The sequence below is a fragment of the Leptopilina heterotoma genome, unplaced genomic scaffold (genome assembly GCF_015476425.1).
Source record: "Leptopilina heterotoma isolate Lh14 unplaced genomic scaffold, ASM1547642v1 Lhet_22, whole genome shotgun sequence".
Taxonomy (NCBI): Eukaryota; Metazoa; Arthropoda; class Insecta; order Hymenoptera; family Figitidae; genus Leptopilina; species Leptopilina heterotoma.
Genome location: NW_025110937.1, coordinates 1,027,876 through 1,042,635, shown reverse-complemented (window position 1 = coordinate 1,042,635; position 14,760 = coordinate 1,027,876). Strand labels below are relative to the sequence as shown.

Genomic DNA, 14,760 nt, shown 5'->3' with positions numbered 1-14,760 from the left:
AAGAAAATTTTGAATCAAAAGGAAATTTTTAAGCAAAAGAAAATTTGTATTGAACCAAAAAGAATTTTATTTTTGAATCAAAAAGGATTTTATTTTGAATCAAAAGGAAATTTATTTTAAACAAAAAAGAAATTTATTTTTTATCAAAAAGAATTTTATTTTGAACCAAAAAGAGAATTTTGAAGCAGAAAGAAATTTATTTTGAATCAAAAAGAAATTTATCTTGAATCAAAATTTTTGTTGAAAAAGTGTATTTTTATTTTTATTTTTTTGCAAAATTATTCTGAAGATGTTTTGAAAGTTTCAATTCTTGTTAGGAAGAAATTTCATTAATCGACAGTGTGTTAATTTATAACGTTTCCAACTAATTAATTAAATTTTGAAACTAAGGCGAGTTTAGATCAATTAAATCTTATGAACTTGCATGGAAATTGTAAAACAAAAATATTAAAAGGATTCTTCTTTTAATAATTTTACCAATTCGATGAATGAAAATAAAATTAAAATCCTTTTTTTAAATTTAAATTCAGAATAATAATGAAACAGAAGTGATAAAATTTGTAATTTTTTATTGATTTATGTATTCTTTAATTTTTCTTTTGTTTTTTTAAATTTTGTTTAGCTTTTATTCCTCAATACTCTAAATTCCAGTTAATTTAGAGAATTAAAAATTATAAAGTTATAATTTTGTTAATAAAAATCTGTGATGTTTGTTTAGGTTCGCAAAAAAAATGTCTGCTCTCAGGAAGTGTTGAGAATAAAACGTCATATTTGAATAAATAAATGAATCATCATAATTATTATCGAGGGAACAGGCTTTTGAAATAATTGACGAGGTCGTTGTGCCCCTTTTTTCATTAGGAGTGTAGAACAAGTCACATAGATATATATCCACTTTTTATTGCATGTGGAACACTCATTTTCTTCTCGAGATGAGCTATTGAGTAATTCAACGTTTGAAAGCTTCGATATTTTTTTCAAAGAGCCTCAACCTAAACCTTGACATTCGCCCTGTGCTTTGCAGGTCGTGAGGTTTCCTTTCAAAGTCTCATCATTCCATTTATTATTATTATCTCCAAATAAAATTTCTTCTTAGTATTAAATTGTCCTAACAAAAAAAGCAGAATTTTTTTTCCATTCAACAAAAATCTATATTTTTGAATTAAAGTTTCTTTTTAAAACGTAAAACTATTTTAAAAATTTATATTGTCAATTTATTTTAAAGAAAACAAAAATGAAACAAAAGTGACGTGGAAAATTATCTTTATTGGAAAAACAAAACAATTAAAGTTTTTAGATTTTCAATTAAAATTCAGGTAAATAGAGTATAATCGAGATTTAAGTCCTTGATAAGAATATTGTTGACAGTTTTTTTAAAAAAGTTTTATTATCTTTTCGAAAAGTCTATAACTATCAGAACCATTTTGCGATTGTTTCTATGGAAACAAATGACTTTGAGTCTTGACAAGTGACAGTCTACTTATTATTAGATAATTTTTATTTCTATTTTCTGTCAATTATTTATTTTTTACTCTAAAAATGCTCTAAAATATTTTTTACTGTGAAATATTTTTAAAATATTTTTTGCTACAAAATATTTTTGTTGAAATATTTTTATAAAATATTCTTTATAAAGTATTTTTGTAAAATATTCTTTAATAAAGTATTTTTCATTATAAACAATCACGAATATTGGGGGAAATAATTTGGAATTTAGAAATTTTCATCAATTTTCATCTGGTTTTTGAAATTCTTAAAGTGTAATGCAGACATTAAGTGAATGTTATAATTCGGAAGCAATTAAATGTTGGAAATTCGAACAAGTTCCATTGAAAGTAAAAAAGGCACAAGGGAACAACGCAAAACTCTTTAATTCTGTGCCAAAAATGTTGGAAAATATTAGTGAGTGTTCGGAAAATAATGAGGAGGTAAAAAACAAGGTAAATTACTGCAATTTAGAAAAAATAAAAATATTATTTGAATTTTTACTTTGAATTGAAAAGAATATAACTTGGTTGAATATTTAATTCTAAGAAGGCACAAAATGCAATATTAAGAAGAGGTTGGTAGTGAGTTGCTTGGAAGTCAAACCCTGTTTTTGCAGCTGCCGCAAATGTTCGCATCGAAAAACAAAAGCCCACAACACATGGTTATGGACCTTCAATTACATGTTACTAAATTTGTTCTCCCCTCGGTATTTACACTCAAAAAACTAGAAAATAAACGCAATCCTGTAAAATATTCTTGAAAGCGAACTTGAGAGTGAATTTCATCTCAATTTCACTTCTAATTTTGTAAACATTTTTTATTATAGAAAATTTTCAGATTTTCTTCTTTTTTTTTGCTCTCAAGGTTTCTTGGTCAGGAAAAATAAGTCTTGCATCACTTTTTACAAAGATGCGCGGCATTCAGAAATGTTAGTCACGTATAAAGAGACGAGGTTGTAAATAACAATGGAGAGACGTTTTAATTAGATCTTTAAAGTCTCGTAAAAATTCCTCTTTCCTTTTTTCTAATATTTTATTATTTGTAAATAATAAAATATTTTTTAATAAAATATTTTTTAATAAAATATTTTTTAATAAAATATTTTTTAATAAAATATTTTTTAATACAAATTTTTGTTATTTATCATTTTTTGAAAATTGAGTAGGAAAATTGTTTCTTTGAATGAAAAAAATTAATTTTCAAATGTACTTTATTAGATGGATGAATAATTGGGATTTATTTTTCTTTTGCAGCCGCCGGAGAACGAGTTACAGAAAGTTGGAGAGCGAACACCTAGCGAACACGAATTGAGAGTGCAGAGATCATTGCAGAGACTGAACGTTCCAGATTGGTTTAAAAATTCGCCGGCAGCTCGAGACGGTTTTCGACTGAAGAGGCATTCTGACGCATCACAACACGGTGGCTGGCGAGCTTTAGGCTCGAAAACCACGTCCCTTTCCTCTCTTTCCTCAACGACAAATAGACAACCAACCACAGGTGATAATCTTGAAAGCAAAAAAATCTTTCTTTTATTTTTATTCAAGAAAATCTTTCGATTTTTCATTCGAGAAGATTTGCGACAATTTTTTCGACTCTTTCGCATCTTCAACGCTTTCTTTCTTTCTGCTTTTAATTTTCATTCAAGAAAATCTAATTCTAGAAAATTTGCGACAAAAAACCAAACATTATCTTTAATTTCTAATATTTCATAGAATGAAGGAAATTTCTAATATTTAAATTAAAAATTAAATATTTCATTGATTGAAAGAAACGAAGTTCGATGTTTGGTGAGAATTTGATTAAATCGTTAGGGGAAGGATTAAAAGAGGCATGTCCTTTTCTGGGACGAGTCGCGCTTAAAATTAGTACGATTATCAAGAGCCAATTTCGCGTATATTCCCTTTCCTATCGGCTGTTAAGTGCCTGCTGGCTAATGGCTAATAGGAAGCGACTAATAAACTTACCAGGCCAGGTTAATTCGATTATCTCTCGTTTCTGTTATCCCTCGACTGCAGTCAGATAGCCGCATTTAAACTCCGCTGAATATTCTTAAAGAAAAAACTGATTCAACATCCAGAAACAACCGTAACTTTCATCTTTTGATTCATATACATTGCTTTTCTTTTATCTCAAATGCGGACGGCTATTTTATTAAAGTGCCACGAGACCGCACTATCTATCCCTTATTCCATTTACATTCCACATTTAATCATCGTTTATTTTTTTTTTTTTTTTTGAGAAAAAAAAATCCCTTTGATGATTTTTTTTCTTTTTTTATTCTACTTTTTGTATTTTTATTCTATTTGTTATTTTTTAATCTATTTTTATTTTAGTTTCTTTTATTCTATTTATTGTTGTTTATTCTAATTTCTGCGTTTTGTCTTTTTCTATTTTTTATTCCTGTTTTATATTTTTATTCTATTTATTATTCTTTAATCTATTTTTTATTTTACTTTTTATTTGTACTTTTGGAAGAATTCAATTATTTTCATGAAGAACAAAATTCTTTTGATGAATTTAATTATTTTCATTAATAATAAAATTCTTCGGAAGAATTCAATTATTTTTAATACAATTTTAATAAAATTTCTCGAAAAAGAATACAATTATTTTTAAAAATATTAATTAAATTAAATTATTTTTAACAGATTTTATAAAATTCTTAAGAAAAATAAATTATTTTTATACGTTTAAATAAAATTTTTCGATTGAATTCTATGATTTTCAAAATTTTTAATAAAATTCTTTGAAAACATTAAATTATTTTCAAAAATTTTAATAAAAATTCAATTATTCTCATATTATAATTCTTTGAAAGAATTCATTTACTTTTATAAATAGTAAAATTCCTTGGAGAAATTCAATTATTTTTAATACAATACAATCAGTAATTCCAATTAATAATAATACACGACTATTTTAAAAACTTGAAAGAAATTCTTCATAGAAATCAATTACTTCAAAAATGTTCAATAAAAATTATTAAGAAAAACCTTAGAATTTAAAAAAAAATCAAATAAATTCTTCAAAAGAATTAAATTATTTTCAGTACAATTTTAATAACATTCTTTGAAAGAATTCGATTTTTTTCATAAATAATAATATTCTTTGCGAGAATTCAATTATTTTTAATGAAATTTTTCGAAAGAATTGGATTATTTTTAATGGAATTTTAATGAATTTCTCAAAAGAATTCAATTGAAATTTTTTGATAAATACTTTGCATTAATTTAAAAATGAATATCATTTAAAAAGAAAAATTATTAAAAAAGTTTGGTTTCTACTCTTTTATTCTTTTTTTTTTTATTTTTCTACATTTTTATTCTATTCTTTGTTTTATTTTTCAAGTTCTGTTTTCTATTTCTTTTCAAAACTAATAGAAAATTGTGGAATTTTTAGGTGTCCTTCTGAGTCCAAGTCCAACGCCGCCAGTGTTTTCGAGATGGAGTACAAGTTTGCTGAATAGCGCCGGAAGTTCACCCGCAAGTTCCACTAGGTCGTCTTTCAATCATCGTCAACCTTACCTTGGTTGGCGTTCACAGGAACGTTTGGCGAATCCTCGAACTCCAGCCGAACGTCTCGCTCAAGGAATTCTTCCTCAGCTACAGTCTGCAAACAAGGTACACAATAAATAAACTCGCAATTCCATTGAAAAATTTCCCACAATTCACGTCATCTTTTACAATAAATACTTTTGCCGAGTTCTTCACATTTCAATTTATTTCCCACTGAGGTTAAATCGCGTTTCCTCTTTTAAAAAAAAAAGTTTACTTTTACACTTGACATAATTTTCACACCTTTGGTACTTTATTGTTTTATTAAATAAAGTACTAAAGGTGATAAAATAATTTATTACTTTTAAATTTCATTTTTGAAATTATTTTCAAAATTGAAATCATTTTTAATTCAAAAATAGGTGAACACATTTTTTTTAATTTGGTAAATTAAGTGAATACCTAAATGAAATTTTTCAAAAGTTAAAAATATTAACTTGTGCTAAAAATTTTTGTTAATTAGTAATTAGTGGAAGCATTGTCTCAAATGGTGCTTTATGAATAATTTTTTTCAATTAAGGCTCTTCGGCGAGGAATCGAGGGCCATTAAGGCCAATTGGAACTGTGAGGAAATTGAAAATTGACCCCTAGACATTGAAGGATGTAAATGGGTGACCGAGTGTAACCCTTTGCGCTATCGCCCACATGTTCCTCGTGGCACGTCTTTGTTGAATTTATTTTTGATTTTCACAGACACTGTCGTCAGTGTATACATGAACACATACATATCGAAAAATTGGCAGCGAGTTTAAAGTTTCCCTCGCATGCGTTCTTCTTCGCCACTGACAAAAAGCGGACCCCAAAATTGCACTCCATAATGTGGAATGCAAATCTTTCCTCGTTTCTCTTTTTTCATTGTTAAAAATAAATTTTGCTTATGGCGTGAGGCAAGAACGTGATAAATTTAGTTGGAATTTATTTTCTTTTTTTTCAAGTTACCCTTTTTTGGAGAAGAAAAAGTAAAATTCAAAATATATAAAATATATCCTAAATCGAAAACTTTGAATACAAATATTTTTACCGAAATTAATTTTTTCGTCAGTTGTGATTGAAAGATTATTTTATTTATATTTTGATATTTAATTCTAGTTCGTTAAAATGATTGGTTTTTAGCATTCGTGGCAAAAAAAAAAGTAGTGACTGAGTAAAATTAGAAATTCTGGGATTTCAAAGCTTGTTTCCTATTTTCACGAAATTCTCCGGTTCTATTTTCAGTCAGGTGCAGAAATTAACATGTTCTAGTTCTAGTCTATTCGAAGCATTCCAGAATGTTTGTGAATTTAGTATTTTTATAAAATAATTCACGAAAAGGAATTTAATTTAAAAATTAATTTTGAGAGAAAATAAAAAAACATTCGTCAGTTTTATTTTCTTTGAAAATTAACTTAAAAATTAAAACTAATTTTTTGAGAGAAGAAAAACGAGTAAATTTCAGTATAGTTTATTAAAATTTCTCTCACTTTGTAATTTTTGGAACGATGCCAAAAATGTTTTTCTAATTAACATTTCGCTCTGGGAAGTTTTCTTATTGGATATTATTGTTCACTTGACATTGGATCTCGAATTACGAAATAAAACTCAATTTATTATTGTTATACAAATTACAAAATTTTTTATTTTCAAATATAATTTTTAAATAATTTTATAATGAAAATTTAAAAAGTTCACTTATTAAGTAAAAAATTAATTATTATTGTTTTATTTTCAAAAATTTTAATATTATTCTTGTCAAGAATTTAATTAATTTTGTATAAATAATAACATTCTTAGGAAGAATTTATTTTTAAAAATGTTCTTTTAGTTTGCGAGTTTTTTTTTTTTTTAATAATAAAATTGGAAGAATAGAAGCTAATGTGATTTTCTTTCGACCAACAGCAACAGCAGCAGCAACAACAACAGCAACAGACAACGAATCAGCAGCTGGAGGTGAGGAATTCGATAAAGGAGGTGACGTCGGCCATTGTGCATTACGTACAAAGTGGTCAGGAAGTTATAGGAGGTGGAAGGCTCTCGCCTCGACCTCGACCTGACGATTGGGACGACAGGGGTGGCGCGAGGTCGACCAGCCCCAGAGGTGAGCACTAAACCCTGCAAAAAAACATCCCACCACAACAACCACAACCACCATCACCACCACTATTTTATTCTGCGGCGAAGGTAATTTTGAGTTTTTTATCCATTTTTTATTTGACAATTACTCTATATATTTTTTTTCTACTTGGTTTACTCTATTTTTCTGCCTTTTTTAATATCCGCTCCAAAATTAGAGTCATTGTCCTCTTGGACGAGTCTTTTTGAACGAGTCTTTTCAGACAAGTCTGTTTAGACGAGTCATTTAGACGAGTCCTTTAGGAAAAGTCCTTTCGGATAATTGACTCTTTCCCTATATTTGCTTTTACCACAAAAAAAACTCTTTTTCTATATTTGGTTGTCCAAATTTTTCTTTCTGTTAACATTTTTATTTTTTTTTCTTTCTTAAACTAACGAACGATATTTTCAAGCAACGACTCTCGCCATTCAAAAAGGAATATCTTCGAGGTAGTAAGCAAAAGACGATCCATTCACTCACACATGAATTCACTTTACAAGGCACTCTTCTCGCACTTCACACTTTGCTTTCAGACTTTACTCACGCCTCATCCTTTACACCCTCTTTGCTAATTCACTAACTCTCTTCGCTGCTCTCGCGACGCTAAACAAACCCAAGGCTCGTGCCTTAAATTAACGTGACACGTTACTTTTACCCTGAAATTAAAATTACTTCTTCAAATTAAATTTTATTTCAATTCTTCTCTATTCTTCACTCACCACGATTCGAAATTAAAAAGAAAATTCAGTTAGTACTGTATGAAAATAAAATTGAAAATTTGCGAAATTTTATCAAAGTGTAAAAATTTTCCAACAAATTTTTAATTTTAGACAAATTTTATATATTTTATAAAGATATAGTTTACTATAAAAATAGTTTACTATAGAAATAGTTTACTATAGAAATAGTTTACTATAGAAATAGTTTACTATAGAAATAGTTTACTATATTAATAGTTTACTATAGAAATAGTTTACTATTCAAATAGTTTACTAAATAAATAGTTTGCTATGTAAATATAAAATTTCCTACATCTATAAAATTTATATTTATTACACTATTTTCAATTTTCATCAGAAATTTAGAGTTCGAAAACAAATGGGGAAGTTTCTTAAAAATTGTACGATAAACTTTCCTTTTCTAGGTTGCGAGCGTTATATTACGTTTGATAAAAATGTACGCTCTGGTTTTTACCACTCCGACTCTTTTGATGTACTGCAGACGTTCTTTTTCCAGTCTTTTCATATTCCACAAGCAAAAAAGAAAAAAGTGGTTCATTCTCCTTTTTTTTCCGGAATTAATTCTAGAACCGGAAATGAGGACGATGAAGAATGTTTCAACCAGTGTCGAGTTGCGATACTGAAAACCAATTTAGCGAGAGTTGAATACGAATTCCAGATTAGAGAGATGAGCAGTATCAATTAAAACGTCGAAAATCACGTTTATTATCATTTTTTTCCTTGACGTTTATTTTTCGCTGATGCCTTTTGTATCTTTCTTCAATGCTTTTTTGAAGCATTTGTTAAATTTTTGCTTTTTTATGAACAAAAAACAATATAATTCATCTTTATGGAGAAAAATTAATAGAAATTGAAAAAGGGGAATATTTCTCGAGGGTTTATATTCAAATTCGGTGGTCTTAACTTCTGTTTAATTTTCTTATTCGGTTTTTTTGTATCGTTTCGTAGGAAATTTTCGAAAAATTAAAAGTACAAAAATTCTCAACCTTGAAAAAGGAATTTTTGACAAATTTTCAATTTTCGAATAATTTTTGTTTTTTTTTATAAGGGAATAAATATTTTCTGTTGGGAATATTTCTCAAGGGTTTATTTTCAAATTCGCTGGTTTTAACTTCTATTTAATTTTCTTATTTCGTATTTCATTGTAACGTTTGGTAGGAAATGTATAAAAAAAATTAAAAGAACAAAATTTCTAAACTTTGAAAAAGAAATTTGTGATGAACTTATTTTCAATTTTTATTAATTTTGTACTTTTTAGTGAAATATTTTCTTTCGTGATTTCTCTCATTTTCAAATTCGGTAGTTTTGTCTTTTATTTAATTCTCTTATTCAGTGTTTCTTTCCATCATTTCGTCGTAGAAAATATTCTGAAAATCAGAAAATCCTTCTCGACGATCGGAAATTGTACAGAAAATAAAATTTTCTCATCTCCCCTTCGAAAGAAAATTATCTTATTACGAGCATGAATTTTAATTCTCATAGACTTGCATGTTTTTTTTTACTTCTCAAATGTGACCATTTTTGCTTGCCTTTTGAAGAATTGTATATAATTTTTTTTTTTGGCAGTAGGAATTATTTTTTTCTTTTTGCTGGTTCTAGAACGGGAAGCGTTAATCTTGAGGGTGTAGCAAATTGAAAAGATGACCGTGACATCGAAATTGTTTTTTGAGGTTTCCCCTCTTTTTTGGAGGGAGAGAAAAGATGAGTTATAACGAGGGAGTTTCAAAGAGGTCAACGTGTAATGAAGCACAGGAAGTTCTCTTCTCATAGATATATTTTTTATTATTTTTTTTCTATTTTTTTATTTATTTATCTTTTTTTTTTGCTATCAAGAGAGTGTTGTTTACTTCGTGTATTCGCCTTTGAAAGTCGAACGAAAGTGTGTCGCGGGCTTCTATTTCTACACTCTCGTAGTGACGAACGGAAATAGGTTACCCTGAAATTCCCTCCAAACTATCTCGCTTCGTTTTGCGATCTCGATCGAACTTTTTTTTTTTCGTTCCCGATATCATCCCCTATTATCGCAAACCGATCAAAATTTTAACAAAACGCTTGAAATTTTCCAGTTGAACACTCGAACGAACTTGTTTCCTGATTCCAAGCAAATGGAATTTTAAAGATAAAAAACGAAAATAATAGATTATCATTTATTTATATATTTTTTTTATTATCATATTTTCTCTCTTCTGCAATTTATTTTCTATTTTATTTCCTTTTTTTCAATTTTTTATTTCTAGTTTTTTACCTCACATTGTAGTTGTATTGTAAATTTATTAGAACAATTTTTCTACTGCAGTAATTGAGAAAAAAAACTCCTGACACAATGTTTTATTTATGTTTTATTTTAAATTGATTGAAATAATGCAGGCTGTTGTAAAAAATTTAAATTTTCAACCGTGCTGGGAAAATCGATAGCTTCTTGACCCAATAAACTTTGGTACATGAAACATTTTCGTGACCTCGTATTTTCTGGACAGCTTCTCTAAAGAAGAGTATAGAAACTTCCCAAATGTGAAAATTTCTTTTGATGTCTATTAAAAAGACACATTATTTTTATTTTAAAGAAAAACATAGAAAAAAAACTTCGTCTTCGAAGTTTGAAAATAAACAATATTTATCATCTATCATTTCCTTCTGGAAATTTTTACCGAAAATTTTAACCTATTTCGACTAACCAAATACGTGCATTCTTTGCTTTTTCTCTCTTTTCTATTCTTCAATAATTTTCACTACTAATTCTTAAATGGTGAAGGATTTTTCTTTATAACAAAATATAAATGTTTAAAAAAATTATATTTAAAATTTATTTACTTATACAAATAATTATTTGTTGAATTATTTTGTTTAAAACTTATTTTGTTTTAGTTCAAATACTAAATTGATTGAGTCAAAAACAAAAAAGTAAAAAAAATTTAATTTGAAGATAATTTTAACGAAAGAAAGAATTTTAAAATGAAAGTTAAGGAATTGTTGCTCCGAACTAGAGTTATTTGTCCGAAAAAAAATTGTTTTATAAGCAAAAACATGTCAATTTTTAAAATTCGTGTTGAACTTTCTTCATTTCGTTGGCCCGACTTCAAAACTGAACGTTTAATATTTATAAAGAGTTGAAACTTTGAGACTAGAACTTGTCACTCGGGATAAAAATGTTATCCTTTTTGTATTTTTATCCAGGTCAGAAAATGGCACCTGAAAATTTTATTTCTTTCCAACAAGCATTTTAATTGTTTCATTTATTTCTTTTTTGTATTATTTAGTAGAAGAAACAATCTCTTTTTTTTTACATTTTTTTAATCCAAGTGTTTATTTTTTCGGATTAAATTTTAAAATTAATCTATTAAAAATCATTTAATTCTTTCGAAGAATTTTATCAAACTTTTTGAAAATAATTAAATTTTTTAGAAGAATTTTACTATAAATCTTAAAAATAATTCATTTATTTCGAGAAATTTTATTTAAATTGTATTGTAAATAATTATTAAATTCCCATGAAGAATTTAATTACAATTTTTGAAAACAATTGATAACAATTAATAATTATACTATTAAATTTTATTAAAATTATTGATAAAAAATCGAATTCTTCATAAATAATACATATTTTGTAATTAACTTCTTTTAAAGAATTTCTTTAAGTATTTTAAAAATATTTTATTATTTTTTGATAATTATAATTGAAAATTTGGAAAGTAATTAGATTTTACGAAAAATTTCTTTCAAGTATTTAAATAATTGTAGTCAAAAATTATTTGAAAAGAATTAAATTCATACTAGAAATTTTATAATTTGTACGAAAAATAATTGAACTCAATTGAAGATTTTTTCTTTGCGTGAATTTAATGAATTTTAGTAAAATTTGTACAAAATTTAATTGTTTTATTATTTATATCAATAATTGAATTATTTCGAGAAATTTTGTAAAACTTGTACTGAAAATAATTGAATTCCCTTTGAAGATTTTTTTCTTCGCAGGAATTCAATTATTTTCAGTAAAATTTTTTTCTAATTTCTTTGCTTCATTAATAGTTAAATTGAATTCTTATAAGAAGTTTAGAAGAAGTTTATTAAAATTTTTGAAAATACTTGAATTGTTTCGAAGCGTTTCGAGGCATTTTATTAAAATTTTAGAAAATAATTGAATTATTTCGAAGCATTTCGAAGCATTTAATTAAAATTTCAGAAATATTTAGAAAAATATTTGTTTAAATATTTAGAAAAAAATAAATAAATTGAGTAAGGAAATGATTGAAAAAAGGAATAGAATAATTATAGAGAACGTTGAGTTTTGAAGAGCGATTAAAAAAGCGAAGGGTCAACTTTGGTCCGTTTTGGACATATTCCGTAAAGAATTTTAATCTAATCTTCTCGAATGGTCTCGTCGAAGGGAGCACGAGGTTGTGCTGGATGGAGAGCTCTTTCGTGGGTACGAAGCCACTGGATTCACCAGAGACGCCACTGAGCCTCGCCACCGAGACAGAAGGCTGTGCCGTGTGTAACGCCACTACCGCCGGGTCCTGCACATGTGCAGACTCTGCGTCTTCCGGTCTCTTCCTGGACCTAACTCCAACCCGAGACGATCTGCAATTCCATCAAAATCAACGCCCAGGGACGAGTCCATCTCCCTCGTCAACTCTCAACTACTCGCATCATCATCACCATCATCAACAGTTACAGCCACAGCAGCAGCAACGACACCATCGCGGTGAGTTGCTGCTCGCCTAAAAAAACACGGAAAATTTAAGAAAAAACCGAACAAAATTTTGAAAAAGAAACTCCTTCCAATTACATCCAATTACAAAAATAAATCCCCCCCCCCTCGGAACTCTACACTAACACGAACCTTTCTTCTTTCTTTACCTTAACGGAAACGGTTTTTTTTAAGAATCCATTTTATTCTTTTCTAATTCGACTCTTCGTCTTTGGTGCTCAGTGATCTCACGATTAGGATTGAAAAAAATTTCTTTCATATTTTCTGTTGCTAGGAATCGAAGAGCGGATACGAACTGGAGTCGTGAATCCTTGGTAGCTGATGAGAATCCGAAAGTATTTGTCTTTTCCATTCATTTCTCACATTCTGAATCTTTCATTTTTGATTCGCTTTTGAAACGCATTGATCCCAAATTATTCGTAGACAACGTCCTTATTTTTTTTTACATCTATTTAAATATTATCCACTTTTAAAAAAATTTTAAAAAAATGGAAAGATGCATGCATCATCTCTTTCCATTGTAATGCATGCTTTTGGCAAGTAGACCCAAATTTTTTAAAATTGAAATTCGCCTGAATGAAATTCAAACTTTGATATCAAATTATAATTCTTTCAAATTTCAGAAAAAAATTATAGCTCTTCATAAAAATCGTTTTTTATAAATAAATTTTATAGGTAATTTCTAAATAAATTTTTGTTATGAATCAATAATAAAATTGCTCCATTTTCGGTGATATTTTTGAAATCTGTTTCATTTTTTCTGTCTGATTGCCATGAAAAATACGAATTAAAGTAGAAAAAATCCGGAAAGATTGAGATCGTGAGTTTTGAGGAAATGAATTTTCTTTTTCTGTATAAAAAAATTTTTTTTCTGCAATAGAAAAAATGCGCGATAATAATGGATAAATAAATAAATAAAATAAATACTTTCTAATTGTCAGGGATCACTGAACCACCAACGTAAAAAATAATCTTCTTCGAGTTGAAAATGATGGTAAAATTCGGGAATTCGGGCAATTCTCCAATGTCTTCGCGTTTTATTCATCGCAGATTGAAAATTTAACCGCGATTAAGTTTTTCTATCGGAACATTTAAATATCTACGTTTTTTTCGTAAATAATTCGCTACATTTTACTAACAAATATACAATGTCTTCTCGACAGGCGATACAAATAAAAAAATTTTTACGTTATCTAGAAAAAGAATATAATCGGTTAAAATAAATTCTCGAAAAAAAATTATATCGGATTAATGGCACAATTTTAAAATTGTTGCCTGGCTGTAAAAACTTCTAATAGGTGCTCCGAGATTTTTTTCCCCCCTCTAGGATAGAATTTTCTTATTTGTAAATATTAAAATATCGCATACGTCGCGATTCGTATGTAAATTCGAATCTCACAAACTTTTAGTTTGTACACCTAAAATATTTTTGTTCGCACCAATTTCATTGTAAATTACACGATTAATTTTTTATAATAACTATCGAAAAAAGTCCGGTGAAAATCATTAACAATCAATTTTTTTTTCCGGAGTTGGGTTGTTCGATTAATTCGATTTTATTTACTGTTATTTATGAAAATGTATTATTTATTAATAGAGCCGAAGTTTATTTATATTTTTAAATATCGAAGAGAGGCTTTTTAAAAATCTATTGAAAAAAACACTGTCTGTATAGAATTTTTTCAAAAAATAATTTCCCAACTCCGTAATTTGCATGATATTATTTTTCTTGAAATTTTCATTTTCTTTTTTTGAGATAATGATATTCAGTCGGAGGTAGAATCGTACACTGGGAAAAAAGATGGAAATTTTTGTCGGGGATTTTTTTTTCTTCTTTTTGAGAAAGAGAAAAACGTTTTTAAATTGCAGTGCGCGCCACACACATACACACACGTGTTTTTTCTTATCTAAAATCGTGTCAGAGATTATGACAAAAACGCCCATTTAGTTTATAAAAACGCCGCCTCCCTAATTTCTGAAAATCGTGCGATTTTTTTTTTACTTTTCTATAAGGAATCGAAAACGCAAGATTTTTAGTTGATTCTCAAGTTTTCAAATTTAGAATATTTTTTCTAAATCTTAAATTTGAATTCAAAATTTATTAAAAATTTTGAATACTTTTTTTGTATTCGAATTTTGATTAAATTTGAATTTTCCTTTAAATTAAATAATGGTAAATTC

The 14,760-nt window shown here is 27.5% G+C and overlaps 1 protein-coding gene across 5 annotated transcripts in view; it reads left to right on the top strand.

Annotated features, from left to right (window-relative positions):
• The window catches only part of LOC122502037, a 78,751-nt gene that overhangs the window by 57,679 nt on the left and 6,312 nt on the right, over positions 1-14,760 (top strand). For 4 of the 5 annotated variants that reach the window (XM_043611891.1, XM_043611892.1, XM_043611890.1 and 1 more), the window contains exons 7-10: positions 2,742-2,985; positions 4,888-5,108; positions 6,918-7,116; positions 12,256-12,573. In XM_043611891.1, the coding sequence (XP_043467826.1) occupies positions 2,742-2,985; positions 4,888-5,108; positions 6,918-7,116; positions 12,256-12,573 (982 nt within the window). The remainder of the gene's footprint in view (positions 1-2,741; positions 2,986-4,887; positions 5,109-6,917; positions 7,117-12,255; positions 12,574-14,760) is intronic. The other variant, XM_043611893.1, reaches the window with a different exon arrangement.